At 39.6% G+C, this 19,676-nt stretch overlaps 1 protein-coding gene across 1 annotated transcript in view; it reads left to right on the top strand.

Annotated features, from left to right (window-relative positions):
• LOC139470805 (5'-3' exoribonuclease 1-like) overlaps positions 1–3,711 on the top strand; it is a 76,546-nt gene extending 72,835 nt beyond the window's left edge. The window contains exon 41 of the mRNA XM_071253095.1: positions 359–3,711. Within this exon, the coding sequence (XP_071109196.1) occupies positions 359–634 (276 nt within the window). The 3' untranslated portion in view covers positions 635–3,711. The remainder of the gene's footprint in view (positions 1–358) is intronic.
• Positions 3,712–19,676: the final 15,965 nt, after the last annotated feature.

The following is a 19,676-nucleotide window of genomic DNA, read 5'->3' as shown; positions in this document are numbered from 1 at the left end:
GTCTGGAGCAGACAATCCTGTGATTAACATCATGAGCATCGATCCATGCCATTGAGATAAGATGACATGCATCAACCAAGTCAGCGAGCCGCACCACCTGATCCTGTTAGTCGCCTCTTTCGACACTCATAGTTGCCTGTTTTGGCAAGCATGGGTTGCTGAAGACCTATTCTACCCCGGATCTTCATGGGTCCATTACATTACACAAGGACTCCTTTGGCTGAAGGTGGTTGGTAAGCCTACTGATGGAACCATTCTAATATGTGTTGGTTACAATTCCAGTGTGATATTGCATACAGTGACACAAAACCTCACTCACTCACTCCATATTGAGTCCTCTTCTGCTCCCTATTCACAGGTTGCTAGGAACCAGAAGACACCCCAAAAGCGGCGCGACGCCCAGCCCCAAGACCATGTAGATAACAGTGCTGCTCCAATAAGAGACTCTGACAGTTATGCTAGAAGTGAAAACAAACAAACTGACAGTTCCCAGTCCCAGTCAGGGAGCTACTCAGCTCTTAGAACTGAACACTGCAAGTCCCATAAACCTGAACCCAAGTCTGCTGGAGGAGGAGCACAAACACATGGGAAGAAACGGCGTCCTCGAATAGCTGCTAACCTCAACTTCTCCTAAACTATCACAGCAGGATGAGCAAGCACAGGCCGCCATGTTTGAAGGAAGATGTGTGCCAATGATGCATATCATTTGAAGTTCACGTTGTTCAGTGGGCAAGACAGACCTCACTGAAGTATTGAATTCATGCAGTAACCATGGCCACAGTGAAAGTGTTTTCTAGCCAGGCAGTTTTACTTGGTTCCCTTCAGACTTGAAAATAGTGACTCTTTTGTGTTTTAATTCTGAAAACTGGCTGTATTTTAATTCTTTATGTGCAAACAGGTTTTGATGTATGCATTTGTATGAGATGTGACATGCAAGTGAAGTATTTGAGGTCATCTTTCATGTCTGCTTGGTGACTGGACAAGACAGTATGTATATATACTGATCCATCCTCGTTCATCCAGTGTATTATATCACCACTCTATCATAAGTACCCTGGACCTGTACCTGTGTTCTGGGCCCGCGTGCTCAAAGTGATCTTAGCGCCAAGATGATCGTACTCCCATAGGCTTACGATAGTCGTAGCGCATAGATCGCTTTGTGCAAGTGGGCCCTGATCCAGTCAACACTGATTGAAACATGCGATATCACCAATTCTCGACTTGCTCTTTGAAATACAATTGCTATACCTTGTAGCATAAGGATAGTCTACTACTTGAACCACTAGTTTTGGCAGACTGTAAGCTGATCTACCTGTGTTGGTATTTAGTCAAACATGTTTTCCAACTAACAGTTCATTTATTCCTGTCTTCTGATTCATATGGATGTATTGAGAGCTAGCTCAGACAAGACCATCACTTACACATATGCTCAACGTTCCGAGAAAACTATTTTGTATGGTTGTTTAAATTTGGGCATAGCTAGTGATGAGAGATGAAGCTAGTGACATCGCTTCCAAGTAGAGGTTATAGGTTCAGGGTATGAATGGAGATTTAATACACTGGAATATCGAGGATGAAGTTGATCGGGTAACTGCTCAACGTGTTGTGATAAGTTCTCAGACTGATCTCCCCTTATGGTGGAGCTGCATTATCAAAGTCCAGCAGACTAAATGAACAGTCTCTATACATGTACATGGTGATATCTACTAGTATCTATGCAAAACCTGACACTGTTTCCTGTATTTTCAGTTGGAATATGCCTGCTTTTGCTAGTATTTCTTATACTACACAATATTTGATAAGGATGTCCCTAATACGAATTGAGTAGTGTACATTGGTTACGCCAAGTCTAGAAAATAATTACAAAAGTTATGGCATAATGTCAGATAAAGGTTTTTATGGTTGTTTTTTAGTCCCAAAGTCCTTGCCAAGCTGCCCAAGTATCATCAGGACTAGTAAAAAAATTGCTATTTTACAGGGCTTTGCTATATTTGATCACTATAAGGACTAAAGATGTCAGTTTCTACCACTGATGAATGATGGTTGTATGAGATGAAGAGGTTGGCATAGGAAATGGCAAAATCAAAATTTCTGTGTAAATGGCATTAGAAGGGGAGAACACTTTGCTTCCTGTAGATCTGTTTCCAAATACTGATCAGGGTGCTATTGTACATCACACTCTTAGGGCTAAGGTGACTCCCATACAAAGACTTACGATAGTCGTAGAGCTAAGGTTGTGTTGTACGGCAACACCCAGGTCATTGTACTGAAGAGAGATGAGTATGTTAAGTTCCAAATGGTGTCCAGGTTTTTGCTGTGTGAGTGTACAATGCCCTGGGTGTCGTTCCATGACTATTGTAAGTATGGGAGCTGAGATCACAATGTGGGACAAGTTCCACAAAGCCATTGTAGCACTATGATTATTGTATGTATGGGGGTTGGGGCTAAGATCACTTTAAAGTACCAGGCTTCGTTCCTTAAGCATAATAATTGACTACAGAGGAATCTTGTCAACCAGTGAAAATGTTCACATTGATTTAAGAATTATCTGTCTGAAGGAATGTTCTTTTTTGAAAGGATAAGTTGAAATTTGTCTTCTTTAACATCGGCAAAACTTTTGTTTTGTTTCTTTATAGCATCGCATCTTCATTAAAAGTATTGAAAATATTATCATGATTAGAAAAAGGTTGCAATGCCGAATGAGAAGAAAAAAATCTCTGATTTAGGGGTAAAAGAGTACTTTGTTGTAAGAAGTGGGCAACCGGTCTTCTTGATTATAAACAGGTTGCCATGATACAGCAAGACAATTGTTTTTTTTAACTGCATAAAAGCCTTTTATTTAACACACCCAAAATACAAAACAAGTATCCTGCCTATATTCAAAGCCATGACTGTAACATTGTTTTTTGCTTTAAAATAAACTATGGAATGAAGATTGAAAAACTGTTGCAGTATGCTGTAGCATTTCCACCAAAGAGTTAGCATTGATTTATTTAAATATTTGATCATTGTGTTGTGTTCTATCTTGTGTTTATTTCCTTTACAACTGCTGCATCGTGCATTCTTCTTGATTTAAATCTCATCTTGGGTTTGTTTTATCCCATATGAAATTCTTCTTTCTTAACTTCCCGAAGTTGATGTTTGGACAAGATGCAACATATTCCATAATGTTTTAAGGGTTATTTTAAAATGTACATTTATATTCATTTAATGCAGAAAGCTCTATGTTGATCTTCAAAACACACAGAATAAATGTTGATGGGACCTCAAATAAACGCCAGGGGTAAAGAGTGAAAGAAAAATACGTCCAGGGCCTACTGGCACAGAGCGATCTTAGTGCTTATATACTCGTAACTCCCATACTTTAACATAGGCATAAGATAATCTTAACACTAAGATAATTTTGTGCAAATGGGCCCAGGCCTTTGAGGAACTCAGTAGGCTTGGAATATTTCAACATTATTGATATAAGTTGAATAGGGCATTCGAATGTAATGGTATTTGGTTATCTAGTTGTATGTTGATCGACTATCATGGATCACTACCACTGCTGGTGCTATTTTGACATAGTACTGCCAACTTGTGCAGCTGTTGGTCAGCCTTCTCCATGTCGGCTCTATGGTGGATGGAGATTACTCACTGCACCCATGTCTGTCACAAATGGTGACATGTCACTTAACAGATGAAAAACTGAGGTCAGCAATAACACAACTTGTGTGATTTGTAATAAATATTTTAAGTTGTGAAGTCTTTGTCTTGTGTTTTGTCAGCTGTGGTCAACCTTCTGCAGTTTTCGAAATGAAACTACCAACTTGAAATACTGTTTTCGACGTAATAAGCGCCCACTGCGGTATTTGCTAATGTATTTGCAAGTGAACAATCTCAATTAGCACCCCTTCCGATTGATCAATGTACACAAGACTTATTTACTTGTGTGTTATATGCACCCTTAATTATGGGCAATTAATTCTGGAAATAGATCTGTTGTGTATGATACGCACACACTTTTCTTTTGTATCATTTCAGGCTGTCAGCATAAACCACAAAATTTACGATCTTTGAACTGTTGTTTTTTCTCACCAAAATTATATTTTAATGAGAGTTCTAATTTTGAGAGGGCCCTGGGCGCTTATTACGTCGAATATGGTAAAATAAAAATGCCTAAAGAACTTTGTTCAGTTTTACATATGTGACAGAAATTCAAATCCCATGCTACTTACAGACTGCTTTAGAAGCTGGTCTGGTAACACCTGATGGAGCAGGACACTTAATACAGTACATATAATCAGAGTTACCTGATGCAGCAATGTGCATAGGCCTGGAATGGACACAGCAAAATATATATACACGTATTTGAGTAACATAATATTCATTGATCCAAATTCTTGACAAGAAATATAAAGATCCTGTAATTAAAGCATTCATTAAGCCTTACCATACACTACACCACTTCATTACTTTACAGTAAGGAAGGACCCATGAAATTAGTACTTGGGGATCCTCTGGACCCCTAATTTTGTATGTCAAGGTAAAAACCCTGTACAATACATCAGGATTGAGGTAGTATTTGCAGGATTTAATACTAGAACAGCCTGAAACAAATATATCCAATACATCCTATGCAAGTCTATAGTAGTTAGCAAGTCTAGATTAGTGCAGTTTCGGTTTCTGAAAAAATAGAGTCCCTTGGCTCCCATTTTAAAAGATAATTTAACAACTGTTATTTTTCTTAAAATATTTTCATTTCAGTGACCAAATGTTCATCTAATACTTGTGTAGCAGGACTGCGTCCGACGCAGACAGACCACAGACGCGACTGTGTTCTTCAATGGCCAATATCTATTCTCAGATAGTATTAACGTAAATAAAACCACCCTGAAACAATCAGGTCCACAATATAAGGGTAAGGGAACGCAACTGTAGGCTAAGACGAAACCTACCTTAGCATATAAGCCTCGATATCAGAACATCAAAAAGAGACCCAATCAAACCTGAGCCACGAAACAATAGACTTAAACAACAGGAATATATACCATGATCATTGCGTACGTAAACAGTAATACAACTATGGGAAAATCAATGTCCAAACAGCAGCATCGTAACCAATTAAACAACACAACGCCTATTTACGATATTAAACTAAATTACATGTTGGTCTGGTGACTAATGTTTAATTGCACTTGATTATTTTCATCACAGAAACATCCAGCTCAAGCATTCATATATTTTGTGTCACTAAATAACAGCTAAACTGATCAGGTTAAATACTGCAGTGTGTGAGCGCTCATTCTTAGTCTAAACATTTACAAAACATGCACATGAAACAATGCAAATTGGCCATGAAACACAGTGCACGCAGACACAACCCGAGTATATTCAGCAAAAGGTACAATGATTCCGAACATGTTCAGATTCGACTTAAATTTGACAATGATGCATCTTACATGTACATCAAATCTGTGTACCAGTAAGTGTTCACAGAACCACTGGAACCACTGATAGCAAAAGTTTGGATGACATCAATACAATATGGACATTGTTCACGCTGCACTTAAGTGTCTGTATCTGCAGATGGGAACATATGTGTTGCTATATATCACAGAAAAAACCCAACATATCTCACATCACGGTATTCCCTAGGATGACGTCATGATTCCAGTCACAGTTGAGGGATGGATCCTCAATGGTTGATGACAGCAGGCTCGGATCCTCAATGGTTGATGACAGCAGACTCGGATCCTCAATGGTTGATGACAGCAGGCTCGGATCCTCAATGGTTGATGACAGCAGGCTCGGATCCTCAATGGTTGATGACAGCAGGCTCGGATTCTCAATGGTTGATGAAGCAGGCTCGGATCCTCAATGGTTGATGACAGCAGGCTCGGATCCTCAATGGTTGATGACAGCAGGCTCGGATCCTCAATGGTTGATGACAGCAGGCTCGTCCTCACATCTCTGGTTAGGCCATGTCTTCCCTGGGGGCTCCAATGTAGCAGGACTGCAGACGCGACTGTTCTTCAATGTCCAATATTCCCAGATAGTAAGAACGTAAATAAAAATCACCCTGAAACAATCAGGTCTACAATATAACACATAAAACATTATACACAAACATACACATACAATTCATACTAATAAGGTAAGATACAGTACATAGCGTTGCTGTGAATGCATTAGCAAGAATGTATTTATATCCTAGTACATTTCAAAAGTAGTTTTGTCTTGATATATAATCAAATGCATACACTAGATAGACAATTTACACAGTTAATAAATTACATATGAACGACATGTAAACGACTAATAAACCTACCAGGTGTGTGGGCCTGGGTTGATCTCGCACCTGGGGACGATGCCGCGCTAGGTTTCTACACAGTAGTGCCAAACTTGTCTGCAGAGGCAATAACAATACATATGTATACAGCAGACATGCCAATAAGAACAAATATAGAACTAACACCTGCTATCATATATATAAGTACACAGGTAGCTGAGCAATGAACATGATAGAGCAATAATAGAAAATACCTTCACTTATTCATCACATGCATGCTTGCTTAGCCTTACCTCCTATATCACAAATAAGCTCTACTATTATTGCTAAAACTACTAATATTACCTCTAAGTTTAATGCTTATACATGTTTTCATGAATTCAGGATACTTATTTGGTTGTTTAACTCAATAATAATCATGATTCCACATTCCGTGTACTCGTGACTAAACATACATATCCAAATACAAACAATATCTACAATATTGCAAATACAATTTAATGAATAAAATCTCAATCCAATAATAAATACTAACCTTGGAATTTGATCTAAAGTTCCCCAAAGCGATCCTTGGGAATAACAGGTGAAAAAATCGCAAATATATACTAGAATATATCTTTATCCTTGAAAGGAATATGTGGAGTGACCATAGTCCTCATGTGTCCAGCATACAGCATGGCAGAGTACCCAAGCTGGCTATGAAGACAAAAGGGCTTGATTTGGGAGAATAGTATAGGTAATGGGGGTTCTGGCTCACTTCCACTGGAGCCGGATTTATATACCAGTACCACCACTACAGGGAGAATTTTTTATGGAAAAATGATGATGCGATTCAACGATAGTCATGAGATTAAACTAAATTGACTCTAGCTCACCACCACCTGGAGTCAATCAATGCTTCTATGATATAAATATTTATAGGTAATGGGGGTTCTGGCTCACTTCCACTGGAGCTGGATTTATATACCAATACCACCACTACAGGGGGAATTTTTTATGCAAAAATGATGATGCGACATGGTTTGACATCACAAATATAATATATACCTTGAGGTAACTCTCTCAAATGATAATTTTGTCCCTGAGCATAAATGTTGGTTTGTAATTCTCCATTATTATATACTTACATAAACATTCGTTTAAATGTGATCAAGCAATCTATTTTTAATCTCCAACCAGTTCTTTGGTTTTGGCATGGAATAATTGACGCGCTTGTTGTCTCCCCTGTTCTATGAACTTTTTTTCTCATCTTCGTTAATACCACTGGTCTTACGAGAATTGGATCGAATCTCCTGCTTCATTACGTTGTATTTGGTGAGTTCTGACAACACTAAACGAAACTCCTCCTCAGATATCTTACAATCAGCCAGTGCTTTTGAAATATGATCCTCAATACTGTTCAACTTTGCTTCGGCGAGTATCCAAAATTATCGTGTTTTAATGCTTTCGTTTGCAACCTATGAGAAATGAATTTTATTGTTATTCCTGCCAGTCCTGAGACTCCAGGCGCTATTTCCATGCCAAGTACGATTATAGTTGATAGTAAACCAACACCCGCTACACCGAGTCCCATGCCAGCTGTTACAAGTGCAGTGTCAACTCCGTCCAGAGCATTCACGGCTCTGCGATACTTTTTATACAATCCAAGTCTCAACTCCCTATCCTTTTCTATTTGATGTTTTATGTCGCTTATTTGATGTAATCGAAATCCATCAACAGTATCCATCTTTTCAAATGCCTCATCGAGCGCCAGATATAAACTCATAGTGTATATTACGAATATATAATAGTCTTTAATTGATCTTGCTTAATTGTTTTGAGAGTATACATCAACCTTATCAAATGTATATTATGCGGCAAGAATATCTTATTAAGAGAAATGCTGTCACTTTTAATAATTTGGACCTCCTCAAGGGTTGCAACGGGTGATGCTCCAATATGAATAATACTGCAATGTCGACGCTCATGTTTCTTTAGCCATTTAGTCGATAGACCTGGTAATATTTCGAAGGCATTTTCCGGTGCATCTCCGAACAAAACTTCAATAATAAGCGTAGAAATATTAGGTATTGCACTCAAGTTAACTTTAATATCATTGAATTCAGTAACCAAATTTAATCTAACATTTTGGACTGCCGGACGACTATATAACATATGACCTGGGTTTTCTGGCAGGGGAGACTACCACACTTTTTCGTTTTGACGGATATCGCCCCGAGTAGTACGATACCACTATTTATTATCTTAGTTAGATTATGTGCCTTACCCATCATCACATACGGTGGGGTAATGATGATATTCAGTAGCCACACGATGTTTGCTTCAACCATAGTCCATTTGTTATCATCGTTGAGAATAATATTGTACAAAGTGTTTTTAATGAGTCTACTAACGTCAACATCGCTTAAATCTTCTAGATTACCCGTGAATGTGACTTCTTTCCGCTTGTATACATCATCTTGTAAGTGTAAAGCGTATAACTTACCATAGGTACCGGGTCTACGGAATCCTTCTGTGTCTCCGAGATCGGAAAGCGCAATTGTATACATTGTCTGAGCGTTCCAGGGCCTGATGAATCAACCATTATTTATAATACTGAGTGTTACACTTAATTATCCAATATGTACAGGTTGGTGTTTTACATCTAATACAGAAACTTTGAGGACTGAAATAATACCCCGCTTTAATTTTTTATATTGTAATGTTGAGAAAGATTCCGTTTTACCACTATTATTTTTCATCTTTCACTGGAATAGATCTGAGTAGAGTTGAAGGACTTTCGAGTTGAATATTATCCATCGTACTGATTTGATCAAGGTGGATACACAACTCTTTATAGGGAACTAAATCGGGTAATGTATATCCATTAAATGTTGACTTGAGTACTGTTATATCTCCATCTACAAATTCAAGTGTAATTGCTAAGTTCCTGTAAAGCTTTACATCCTTTTCTCCAGTGTTCAAAATCAGTATCCCATTCGACTAATTTTGTGTGAGACTAAATCCATTAGGCTTAAAAATTTCATCATTAAGTGAGCAAACGCTGTAATACACATCAGGTATAATACTGTATTTTTCAATAACATTGCCATCTAATGTATGTATCTTATTATTATTTCTCACATCATTTATATTGGTCCACCACGGGTAATTCGCATATGGTGACTTCAAGTTGTCCATCCGAGTTATCGATAGTTTGACCATTTGTTATTCCCGGGAGTGTGACATACGGGATGTGGTGTATCTCTTTAAGCTCCAAGATTTGAACTGAATAAGTCTGTTGTAACATTTCACGTGTACTATCAGATTAGACGTATACTTAAAGAAATTAGTGCTCCATTACCGCAGGATCGAGCATGGAATGCATCAAATAATCCGTACAATAGGTGGGCATTCGAACGTATTTGTCAGGAATTTAATATTTCTAAGAGTAAAGATTGGCGTCTGAGTGGAGTTAACCATGGTTCAGGTATTCCGTACTGCGGACAAAGAACTGTTGTAGAAGTCAGCGATGATTTACTGAAAAGGGGTCGGCTTCTTCCGAGCTTTGCTCTCGAGTAACGAGTGGAGAGATGATCGTATGAACTTTAAGGGTGGTGTTGCTTTCACAGTTCAAAAGGTTGAGCAACCACCTGGAAACGCTTGGAATGAATTTCTTAATGATAAAACGGAAAATAATTTTACTAACCCAGGAGTTGTACGAGTTAATGAATCAATAAGAAATTATGTATGGGCAATTCTCGGTGCACAATCGCAAACGGAACGTCCATTATTGGTTCTGGGACGGCGCTCGATGCGCAAAAACAGTTTGTTGCAAATTCACCAGTTGACATACCATCTTCTATAAAGTGTTATCAAGATGTATTACAGTACGCTCAATCCAAGGTAGACTACGTTTATGCGCCGGGACTATACATGTCTCCGAGTAATATGGAACTTAAGATCGGTCAAGTGATAGACTATGATAATAAAATTGTTATTGCTACCGATCAACAAACACCAGGTATAAATTCAGATATCAATACAGAAGTAATAACGCAAACAAACACAGGTGAAATGGGAATAGTCAAGCCACAGTCACCACAACCATCTACTAACGCACAACCACAAGTGCCACCGCATATTGCGGCTAAAAATCAACAACATATCGATGAAAAAACAGTGCTTGTAGTAGGTGGAGTCGCGGCTGGTTTACTTATGATTTGGTTAAATAGTCTTTAGTGAATACGTACAACAGCCCTGCAATTGCTACGATCAATGCCCACAAGGGTTACATCCCATTAGTGAGACACCCATTGTAAGACAGTGGAGTAGGTGGGATTAATTAAACAAACACAGACAGTCTACCCACTTAACAATGGTCACAGCCCATGATTAGCGCATTACTTAATAAGAGCAGGCCAGTAATTCTGTTTGAATGCCTGATCGTCGGACTACAACATACCAACGCCTCTTTGCTCAGTTGAAGGTCCACATCCAACAACTACTGAACCAACCATTCAACCCAGAGACATTCCAGGTCGACTTTGAAGTTGCTGCCATGAGGGTTTCCACAGTCGCCTCAATGCATCACTGAATCATCGTCATCCTAATCTCTACAGGTTCATCGAGATCATCAAGAAGATTGAGAAATCTGAGAAGACCAAGCTATCTCAGTTAGACCTAGATGCAGCTCCACCAGCAGGAAAGCGTGTGTACAAGGAGATTGACAATTGACTTTCCAGACTGAAGAATCAGCTATCCCAGGGTGTCAAGACACCACTCCAGTTCTTGGATGCTGTTGGCAAACTTCTGAAGATGGATTAAGGTTGTGTCAGTGTGACAACCTCGATGTGAACTGTGATGTGAACTGTGATATTAACTTTAACTGAACTCTAAGTGGCGAATATGTTAAAACAATGGATTTAAGGGATGGATGAATTAAAATGTTGAATGAAAAAAAGTAAAAGAGGGTATCAAGCATCTTGAGTCATTTCTTTTGTCTATAAGAAAAATAAGACAAGTCCATTTTCATGATAGGGGTTAATTACCTGATTAACATGTGCAACCAGGTTTGACATTGTTGTTTTAAGGTGTCTCACAACTGGGCTGTCTTACTAATGGGAGGAGACCCCCACAAGTTTTGACTAAGCCAAGTGGTGGTCTTAGCTAATAAATTCAAGAGCCAGGAAACAACACTCCCTATTATACCGGGAAGTGCAGAACCTAATGCTTTTAAATGCTTTTTTATCCACTCTTTTATACCATCCCTATCACTAGGCGGTGATCCGCTACCACCTGTACCGCCTGTGCCACCGGTTATCGAGAGAGTCAAAGTCGATATAATAAATCCCAATGCTGTTAAAATACTGGCAATGGTTATCCCCTGTTCTCTGAACAATGTTTTAATTTTATCGGCCAGTGTAGTGTCATCGTTGAGGACTTGATCGATAGTTTCTCGAATTTGACTGATTTGTGAACGAAGTGCCTCTCTATTACTGGAAGCAGCCTCGAGGCGGGCCGATCTTTCCTCTTCTAAGTTATGCAATCTTTCTGCAAAGCGACGTCTACTGAATTCATCGCCCGCCTGTTCAAGTTTTGTTTTCTCATAAGCTATATACTTGTCAATTACGGATATCTTGGCTGTATTATTGATGAGTTCACCCCGCATTGTTTGCATTGCCTTGTCAAGACCTCGTAATTCCCTAATACTGAACTCTGAATATGGTGATACAGTGACCGTGGAATTATCGTAGTAGGTATCCAAGATAAACATCCAAGAGGTATCACAATTGAAAGCGAAGTCTGTAAAGTGCGCAGTGAATTTAAAGATGAGATAGAAAAGCTAACCGTTCGCCTAAGTGACTTAGAAGATTCTTTCAAGAAGAGTGATGTTGTGACTAAAAGTGAGTGTAAACTTGTGATTAAAAATTTGCCTGAAGATCGGAGGGAGAAAGATAACAGCTCTCTCACCAGAAGCAAGGTTGTGAGTCTTATCAAAGACGGACTTGCCCTCCGCGATGTTACCGTCACGTCCGTCGTACGGAAGGATAGCCGAAACAAGAAGTACCCGGGTGTGATTGTTGCCACCGTTTGGGACCAGGAACAGCTGTCGCAAGTCATGAAGTCAAAGGCGAAGTTAAAAGACCACAGAACATTCGGTAAAACCTTCATCGAAAGGGACCTCCCAGTTGAAACGAGGAAAGCCGAAGCAAATATGAGGACTTTGTTAAAAGAAATGGGCAAAGATAAACAATATTTCGTGAGGAATGGCCGTGTGATCAAAATTGATAAGGATAGTCCAAATAAACTTAATTAGGGATGTGCCCAACTCGGCTTTTGGAATGTAGGGGGTGGTCTTGTAAGGACTCTGAAAATGCTTATTTTAGATCAAATGTTTTAAATGCCTTTAACCTTGATATATTCTCTGTGTGGGAAACTTTTTTAACTGATGATAATGTTTTGTTTTTGCCTAATTATACATGGTTTGGTAAAAATCGCTCTAGTCGCCATATATCAGCCAAAGGGGGTCAGGTGGTGTGGGTATGTTTGTGAAACACGACTTCCTAAAATTGTTTGATGCAACGGTACTTGATGATTCACACGATGATGTTCTGTGGACTAAATTCAGCTCTAAAACAACGGACTGCATGTTCTGTGTATGCGTAATGTTATTTGCCGCCTGCTGGGTCAACGCGACCTAGTGAGACAGAGGAGTTTTTTCGCGTGCTGCACGAGCAAACGTGTTCATATCAGAATATAGGCCGACTGTACATGTGTGGTGATTTCAATGCGCGGTGTGGACAAAACCCTGATTTTATTGCCCAAGTTGATCATATCCCGCCTCGCAATGTAATTGATGAAACTGAGAACGGACATGGAGATTTATTCACGGAATTCCTAACTAGCAGTAGTATGTGCATGCTGAACGGAAGGCTCGGGTACAATGACTTCACACACGTTTCATACAGAGGCAGGTCTGTTGTTGACTATGTTGCTGTACCATATGAACAGTTACCTGACTGCTCAGACTTCTCTGTTACTCTACTGTCAGCTGTCATGTCGGATATGGGTGTACCTCCGTCTGACAACGTTCCAGATCACAGTGTTCTCACCTGGACGATGAGAACCCCGGAACTTCTAGAACAAACTGTACAACTTAAGAAGACTCAAAAGCGGCATGGCACTAGCAACATCCCAGAGAACTTCTTAAATGATAACAACGCAGACACTAAAATCCACGAATCTATTTGTGCAATGGAATTGGCTCTGAGCGACAACGACATTGATGCAGCGTATGATATACTTACCTCCCTTGTTCACGACGAAATGGACAGTAAACTCAAACATAAAGTAATACAGCTTGGGCCTTGTTGACAGAAACGGAAAGGAAAAAGAGATAAACCATTCTGGAATGACAATCTTCAGACTTTATTTCAACAGGTGTGTGTCTGAAGGAAAGACTTTGGCTGAAATGTAAAGGCAGTAAGCAGGAGAGAGTAAAACTTAAAGAAGAATTCTGCATTCACCGCAGACATTTTGACAAGAACCTAAAGAAAGCTAAACGCAACTGTCAACAGAAGAGAAATGATAACCTTAATCAGTTGTTAGAAGACAGTGATAGAGATTTCAGGAGGGAACTGGGTAAAATAGGAAGTGGTAATGAAAGAAAAACGTTTATACCGATGGAAGTCGTACAACAGGATGGTTCAGTAGCCAGAGATGTGGAGACTGTGGTAAACACTTGGGAGAGCGAACATAAGCAGTTATACAACCCGACTCAGGAAGAACTTTTTACAAATAGTGCACCCAGCAGATTATCAACACCCGCAGTAAGTTCACCTGTACCTGTACTGAACTCTCCGATAACACGTGAAGAAGTAGTTAACGCCGTTAATCGTGCTAAAGTTGGAAAAGCAATGGGATTAGATAATATACCTGCCTCTGTATTGAAGAACGAAGTATGCATAGAACTTATATTCAGAATCATTACCTACTGTTTTGATAACGGAAAAGTGCCTGGCATCTGGAATAAAGGAACAATAAAACCGATACCCAAACCATCAAAGGATACCGACCCACGTGACCCTTTGAGCTACAGACCTCTCACACTATTGTCTATACCATCTAAGATATATCCCGACGTCATAAACCATCGACTGTGTAAGTACCTAGAAAACTGTGATATGTTAGTGGATGAACGAAATGGGTTTAGAAAAGGACGCTCTTGTTTGGATCATGTGTATAGTGTCTTTAGTATTGTAAACAACAGAAAAAAATAAGAAAAAAGAAACGTTTACATGTTTTATTGACTTTCAAAAGGCGTTTGATACCGTTAAAAGAGATTTGCTTTGGTTTAAGCTCATGGATTATGGAATATCAGGAAATATATTGCAAGCTATACGTTCCCTTTATAATGACGTAACATGTACAGTTCAAGTTAATCAGTGTGAATCAAATGCCTTTCCTGTGAAGAGTGGAATAAAACAGGGATGTGTATTATCACCAACACTTTTTGCTATTTACATCAATGACCTTGCTAATGAACTTAAAGAAAGTAACTGTGGAATAAAGATAGATGACTTAAACGTAGCTGTACTGCTCTATGCCGACGATATCGTCCTCTTAAGTCCTGACGCTAAGAGCCTACAAAATCTCCTAGAAATCCTCCATAGATGGACGCAGAAGTGGAAACTGCGGGTAAATATTAAGAAGACAAACGTTTTACACTTCAGACCTCGGAATACGTCTCAGCACAACGGAAGTTTTCATTGTGGAGACAATGACCTAGATTACGCCGACAGCTACCGTTATCTGGGACTTTGGTTGCACGTGCATTGTGATATGCGGTATGCTGTTAGAGAACTCGTGAAGTCTGCGTCACGTGCCCTTGGATATTTAAGTCACAAGTACTTCTCCTGCGGAGATATGCACTATGACGTATTTACTAAGCTGTACGACAACATTGTTCAACCAGTCTTGATGTATTGTTCTGGAATATGGGGGATATGTAAATATCCACAGGTATATAGTGTGCAACATAGAGCATGTCATAATGTAATCTCGCTGTGCGGGGCGACATGGGATGGACTGACCCACAGTTGAAACTTTACTTAGAAACAGCTCGTCTGTGGTGCAGGCTTGAACGTCTTCCCGTACAGAGTCTTACATATAAGATACACAAATGGTCCTTACAGTGTGGTAATTCACGGGATAAAAAAGTTCAACGAATTTTTGACAAATATGGACTTTTAGATATTTTAAGATGTAATGAAAAGAGTGCAAGATGGGTTTCATCTAGGATAGAACTTTCATTCAAGTCCAATGATAATGACACCTGGCTTGAAAATGAGAACCTGCAGAACATTTAAAACAGCTATCTATACAGAGCCTTATGTCCTCCTTCCCCGTTATAAAAGGTCGGTTTTATCATCTTTAAGATGCGGTTCAATGAAGCTCGAGATTGAATTGGGACGATATTCTAATCCCCCTGTGCCAGTTAACCAACGTTTTTGTAAATATCGCCCTGGATGTGTAGAAGATGAAACTCACTTTCTCCTCCACTGCTCACTTTATGATACCCGTGCTCGTGGGTTTCACCGAAGTGGTAAACGTCTGAGACCTGCATCACTTCGGGCTTTCCTCCCACATTAAGCTGACACGCCGTGATATAACTGGAATACTGTTAAAAGCGGCGTTAAACCCAACTCACTCACCAACTTTATGATGATATCCGTGTTACCCACCTTCCACAAGTATTTAACCCCACAAATGGCAACTAAAATAACTATATTGAGCTTGTATATATTTAAAATGATTATAATATTATTTCAACACTAGGTAGTATGTACTACAAAATGGCTGTCCGAAGAAAATCTCACTACCAATAACACCATATATATTTATATTGCTTTTTTTATGTTTTTACTCAATTTGTTTTACTATGTATTATTTATGGTCTCTTATAACCCACATCGTCGGTGGCAGGGATACTTTATAGTGTACTTTTATAATAATGTATGTGCCTATAACCTGTATCTCCGCTGAGACAAAAATAAACACTTTGTCATTGTCATTGTCATTGTCAGTTTCAGCTCTAGTGACCAACTGCGAGAGTTGGCTTCTTTCCCGGGAATACCTCTGCCTTCTGGCTTCAAACGACCAAAGCATTTATTTTGTAATCTAGGCTTTCATACATTTACATTCATACATAATTTACATACATTCAATCATACATACAGCCATACATACCATGGGTACACACAGCCATGTAATCATACGTACATACTGAATAGGAAGCGTGTGTATTGATCTGTTGTCTTAATCACTGACCCATCAAGAGTCTCAGTCGGCATGTATCAAATCTTTTTATTGTGATAACTGTCACACCTGACTTATTTGTCTGAATAAGACGCCTGAAAAGAAGGGGCGAACCGTTACACAGTAACTCGGGGTAACGGTTTTCTGTGCTATAGAATCAAAGTACCGTTGTGCTCATGTGTATGGAGTACATATAGATCACGATGATGTGTCATTCATTGACCAGTTAGATGTATGGCATAAGTATATACACTTAAACGTAGACACATACTAACGATAATAATAACAGAGAGATAAATAAACGCAGGTCGGGTAAGTATCATTACCTTGGTTAATTATAAGTTGCCATTTTTTAAACCTTTTTTCATAAGATGAAAGAAATGATGGTGCAGAAAAACAGACTAGCAATTAACATTATAACCGTGATGCAAATGCGTTACTTAATACAGTCCACAAAGAACAATATATGGCAAATCGGTTTTTAGATATCAATAACTGAATTTATTATCAAATGATGTACTTTATCATCTAAAAATCAAATGTTGTATTGTATCTATAGCCTTCGTCTCCGTGAGCTTTATGCCCATTTTTTAATAATTCGTGAAGATAGGTACAGTATCGTAACATTTGCGTATATAGTCATATTCAGATGATGTCTCTACATATATACTGAGTCAAATTTAAAAACTTCACATTTTAAAAAGTAATCCCATATATGATATACAACGGACAAAAATATCAGAGACGGTAATTTTTAATCATTAATGTCCAAAGAAGGATTTTAATTAACGGTGGTAACCATAATTTGTTCCAAGCACCTACGGTATTCGGTAATAACATCAACAGTTTAAAACATAAGTCCCAAGCACGAGAATCTGATGGCACACAAGTTCAGTAACGTGTATGGCCACCATGTGCGTTGACAACTGCCACACAACGCCTCCGCATAGACCTTGTGATGCTTGTGAACACATGATTGGGAAGACGACGCCATTGTTGCTGCAAAATGGTGCCAAGATCTTGCAAATTCTGTGGTTGGTTCTGGAGAGAGCGCAGATTTCAGCCAAGAGCATCCCAGACGTGTTCGATGGGATGGAGGTCGGGAGACCTTGACGGCCAGTCCATTACGTTAACTCCCGCATTGTGACGGAAATTCCTTGTCAAAATTGCTGTGTGGGGTCTGGCATTGTCGTGTTGGAAGATCAAACCGGGTCCATGTGCTGCCATAAAAGGTTGGTTGGTTGGTTGGTTTGTTGTTTAACGCCGCACTCAACAATATTCCAGCTATATGACGGCGGTCTGTAAATAATCGAGTCTGGAGCAGACAATCCAGTGATTAATGTCATGAGCATCTATCCACGCAATTGGGATCGATGACATGCATCAACCAAGTCGCCGAGTCTGACCACCCGATCCCGTTAGTCGCCTTTTACGACAAACATAGTCACCTTTTACAGAGGCATGGGTTGCTGAAGACCTATTCTACCCCGGATCTTCACGGGTTTGCCATAAAAGGCAGACGTTCTGGTTCCAGTACCTGGTCCCGGTTAGCAGCAGCGTTGATGTTGCCACGGATGACAAGAAGCCTGGAACGTGCATTGCCACAGAAAGCACCACACACCAAGACACTTCCGCCTCGAATTCTGTCAACTTCCTGCACACAACACTGGGCGTAACGGTCATGACGTCGCCTCCACATTCTCGCCCTACCAACAGCAAATCGAATATTAAACCGGGATTCTCCACTGAAGACGACTTGATCCCAATTCCTCTGAGTCCATCGTAAGTGTCGCTGAGCCCACATTTGACGTTGACGTCTGTGTAATTGAGTCAGAATCGGCCCGCAGTATGGCCGTCGTGCTTGAAGGTGAGCAGTTCTCAGACGGTTTCGAACAGTTTGCGCACTCAGTCTACCTCTATACAGTTCATTTCTGGTTGATGTAGCCGTCAAAAATCGGCTACAGAGGTGACGTAAGACAATCTGTCGATCCTCTGCATGTGACGTCACACGTGGTCGACGGTGGTACCCGTTTGCCGTAGACGCGTCTGTAAATCACAAACAGTCCGTCGACTACAACCCATCGTCCTTGCGACTTCAGCTACGGACGTTCCCGTCTGCAACATGCCGATGGCACGTTCACGTTGCACATTTGAAAGGCGTGGCATAACAAATGGTCGTAAAGACTTTTGTTTTCTTGTGTTTTTCTTTTTTTATTAGTGACCAGTTGCACGTGTAAAAACATTTTTGCCACTATAGTGCTGTGCACATGATTTTGATGGATTCACATGCACAAAAACGGGTGTTATCTGAAGAAAATACGTGGCCATCCCTTTGTTTAGTCAGCAGCTGTCCTCCTGGCTATGAATGTGGAACACAGGCTTTAGGGTTACATATGAATCTTGTTATCATTGTATTTAATGCGATTTGAATATTATTATTTACTATCGTACTTACTTCGTGTTTTAAATGAGACGTTTTATATTTATATGTCCCCACAAATTACAATTATTGCTTGTAAGCTCGACACAATTGACAAATACTCTAAAAGATATGACTAGTAAACCATTAATGTACGTTGAAAATGCCAAAATGAGGTATCCAGGATCAAGTAGAAGATATATGGACAGCAGCGCCGGGAATTTATTCAACAGGCCCGTGAAAACAACACTGCTTTAATTAGCTCAATGTTTAGCACTCCTGGCGGCCATTATGCAACGGCCATCTTACACACAACCCCGCGCTCACGTCTACAGGTCTCTTCCTGTGGAATGGTAATTAGTAGAACCCTCTCCCTCAAGTGTATCCTCCATGATATAACCTACTCTCATTAATTAAATGCTGCCCTTTCCCAGCGTCACGGCTATGGAGCTGAGACAAAGAGACTCAACCATCATTAAATAATTAGGGTCCAATGAAAACAATGCTCAACCAAACCTCATAAACATGATCACTGAAAGTCGTACAACAGACGTTTAATGTCAAATCACAAAAAATACATTTGAATAGCAATAACATTTAACAGGATCATGTATTCTCTTAACACCATCACAAAACATCACGTAGAAGCCACCACAGTACTCCTCATATTTCCCAACAAAAGTT

Source organism: Haliotis cracherodii, unplaced genomic scaffold (genome assembly GCF_022045235.1).
Source record: "Haliotis cracherodii isolate W230 unplaced genomic scaffold, xgHalCrac1.p SCAF_21, whole genome shotgun sequence".
Taxonomy (NCBI): Eukaryota; Metazoa; Mollusca; class Gastropoda; order Lepetellida; family Haliotidae; genus Haliotis; species Haliotis cracherodii.
Note: the sequence above shows the minus strand (reverse complement) of the source record. Positions and strands in the feature narration are given on the sequence as shown.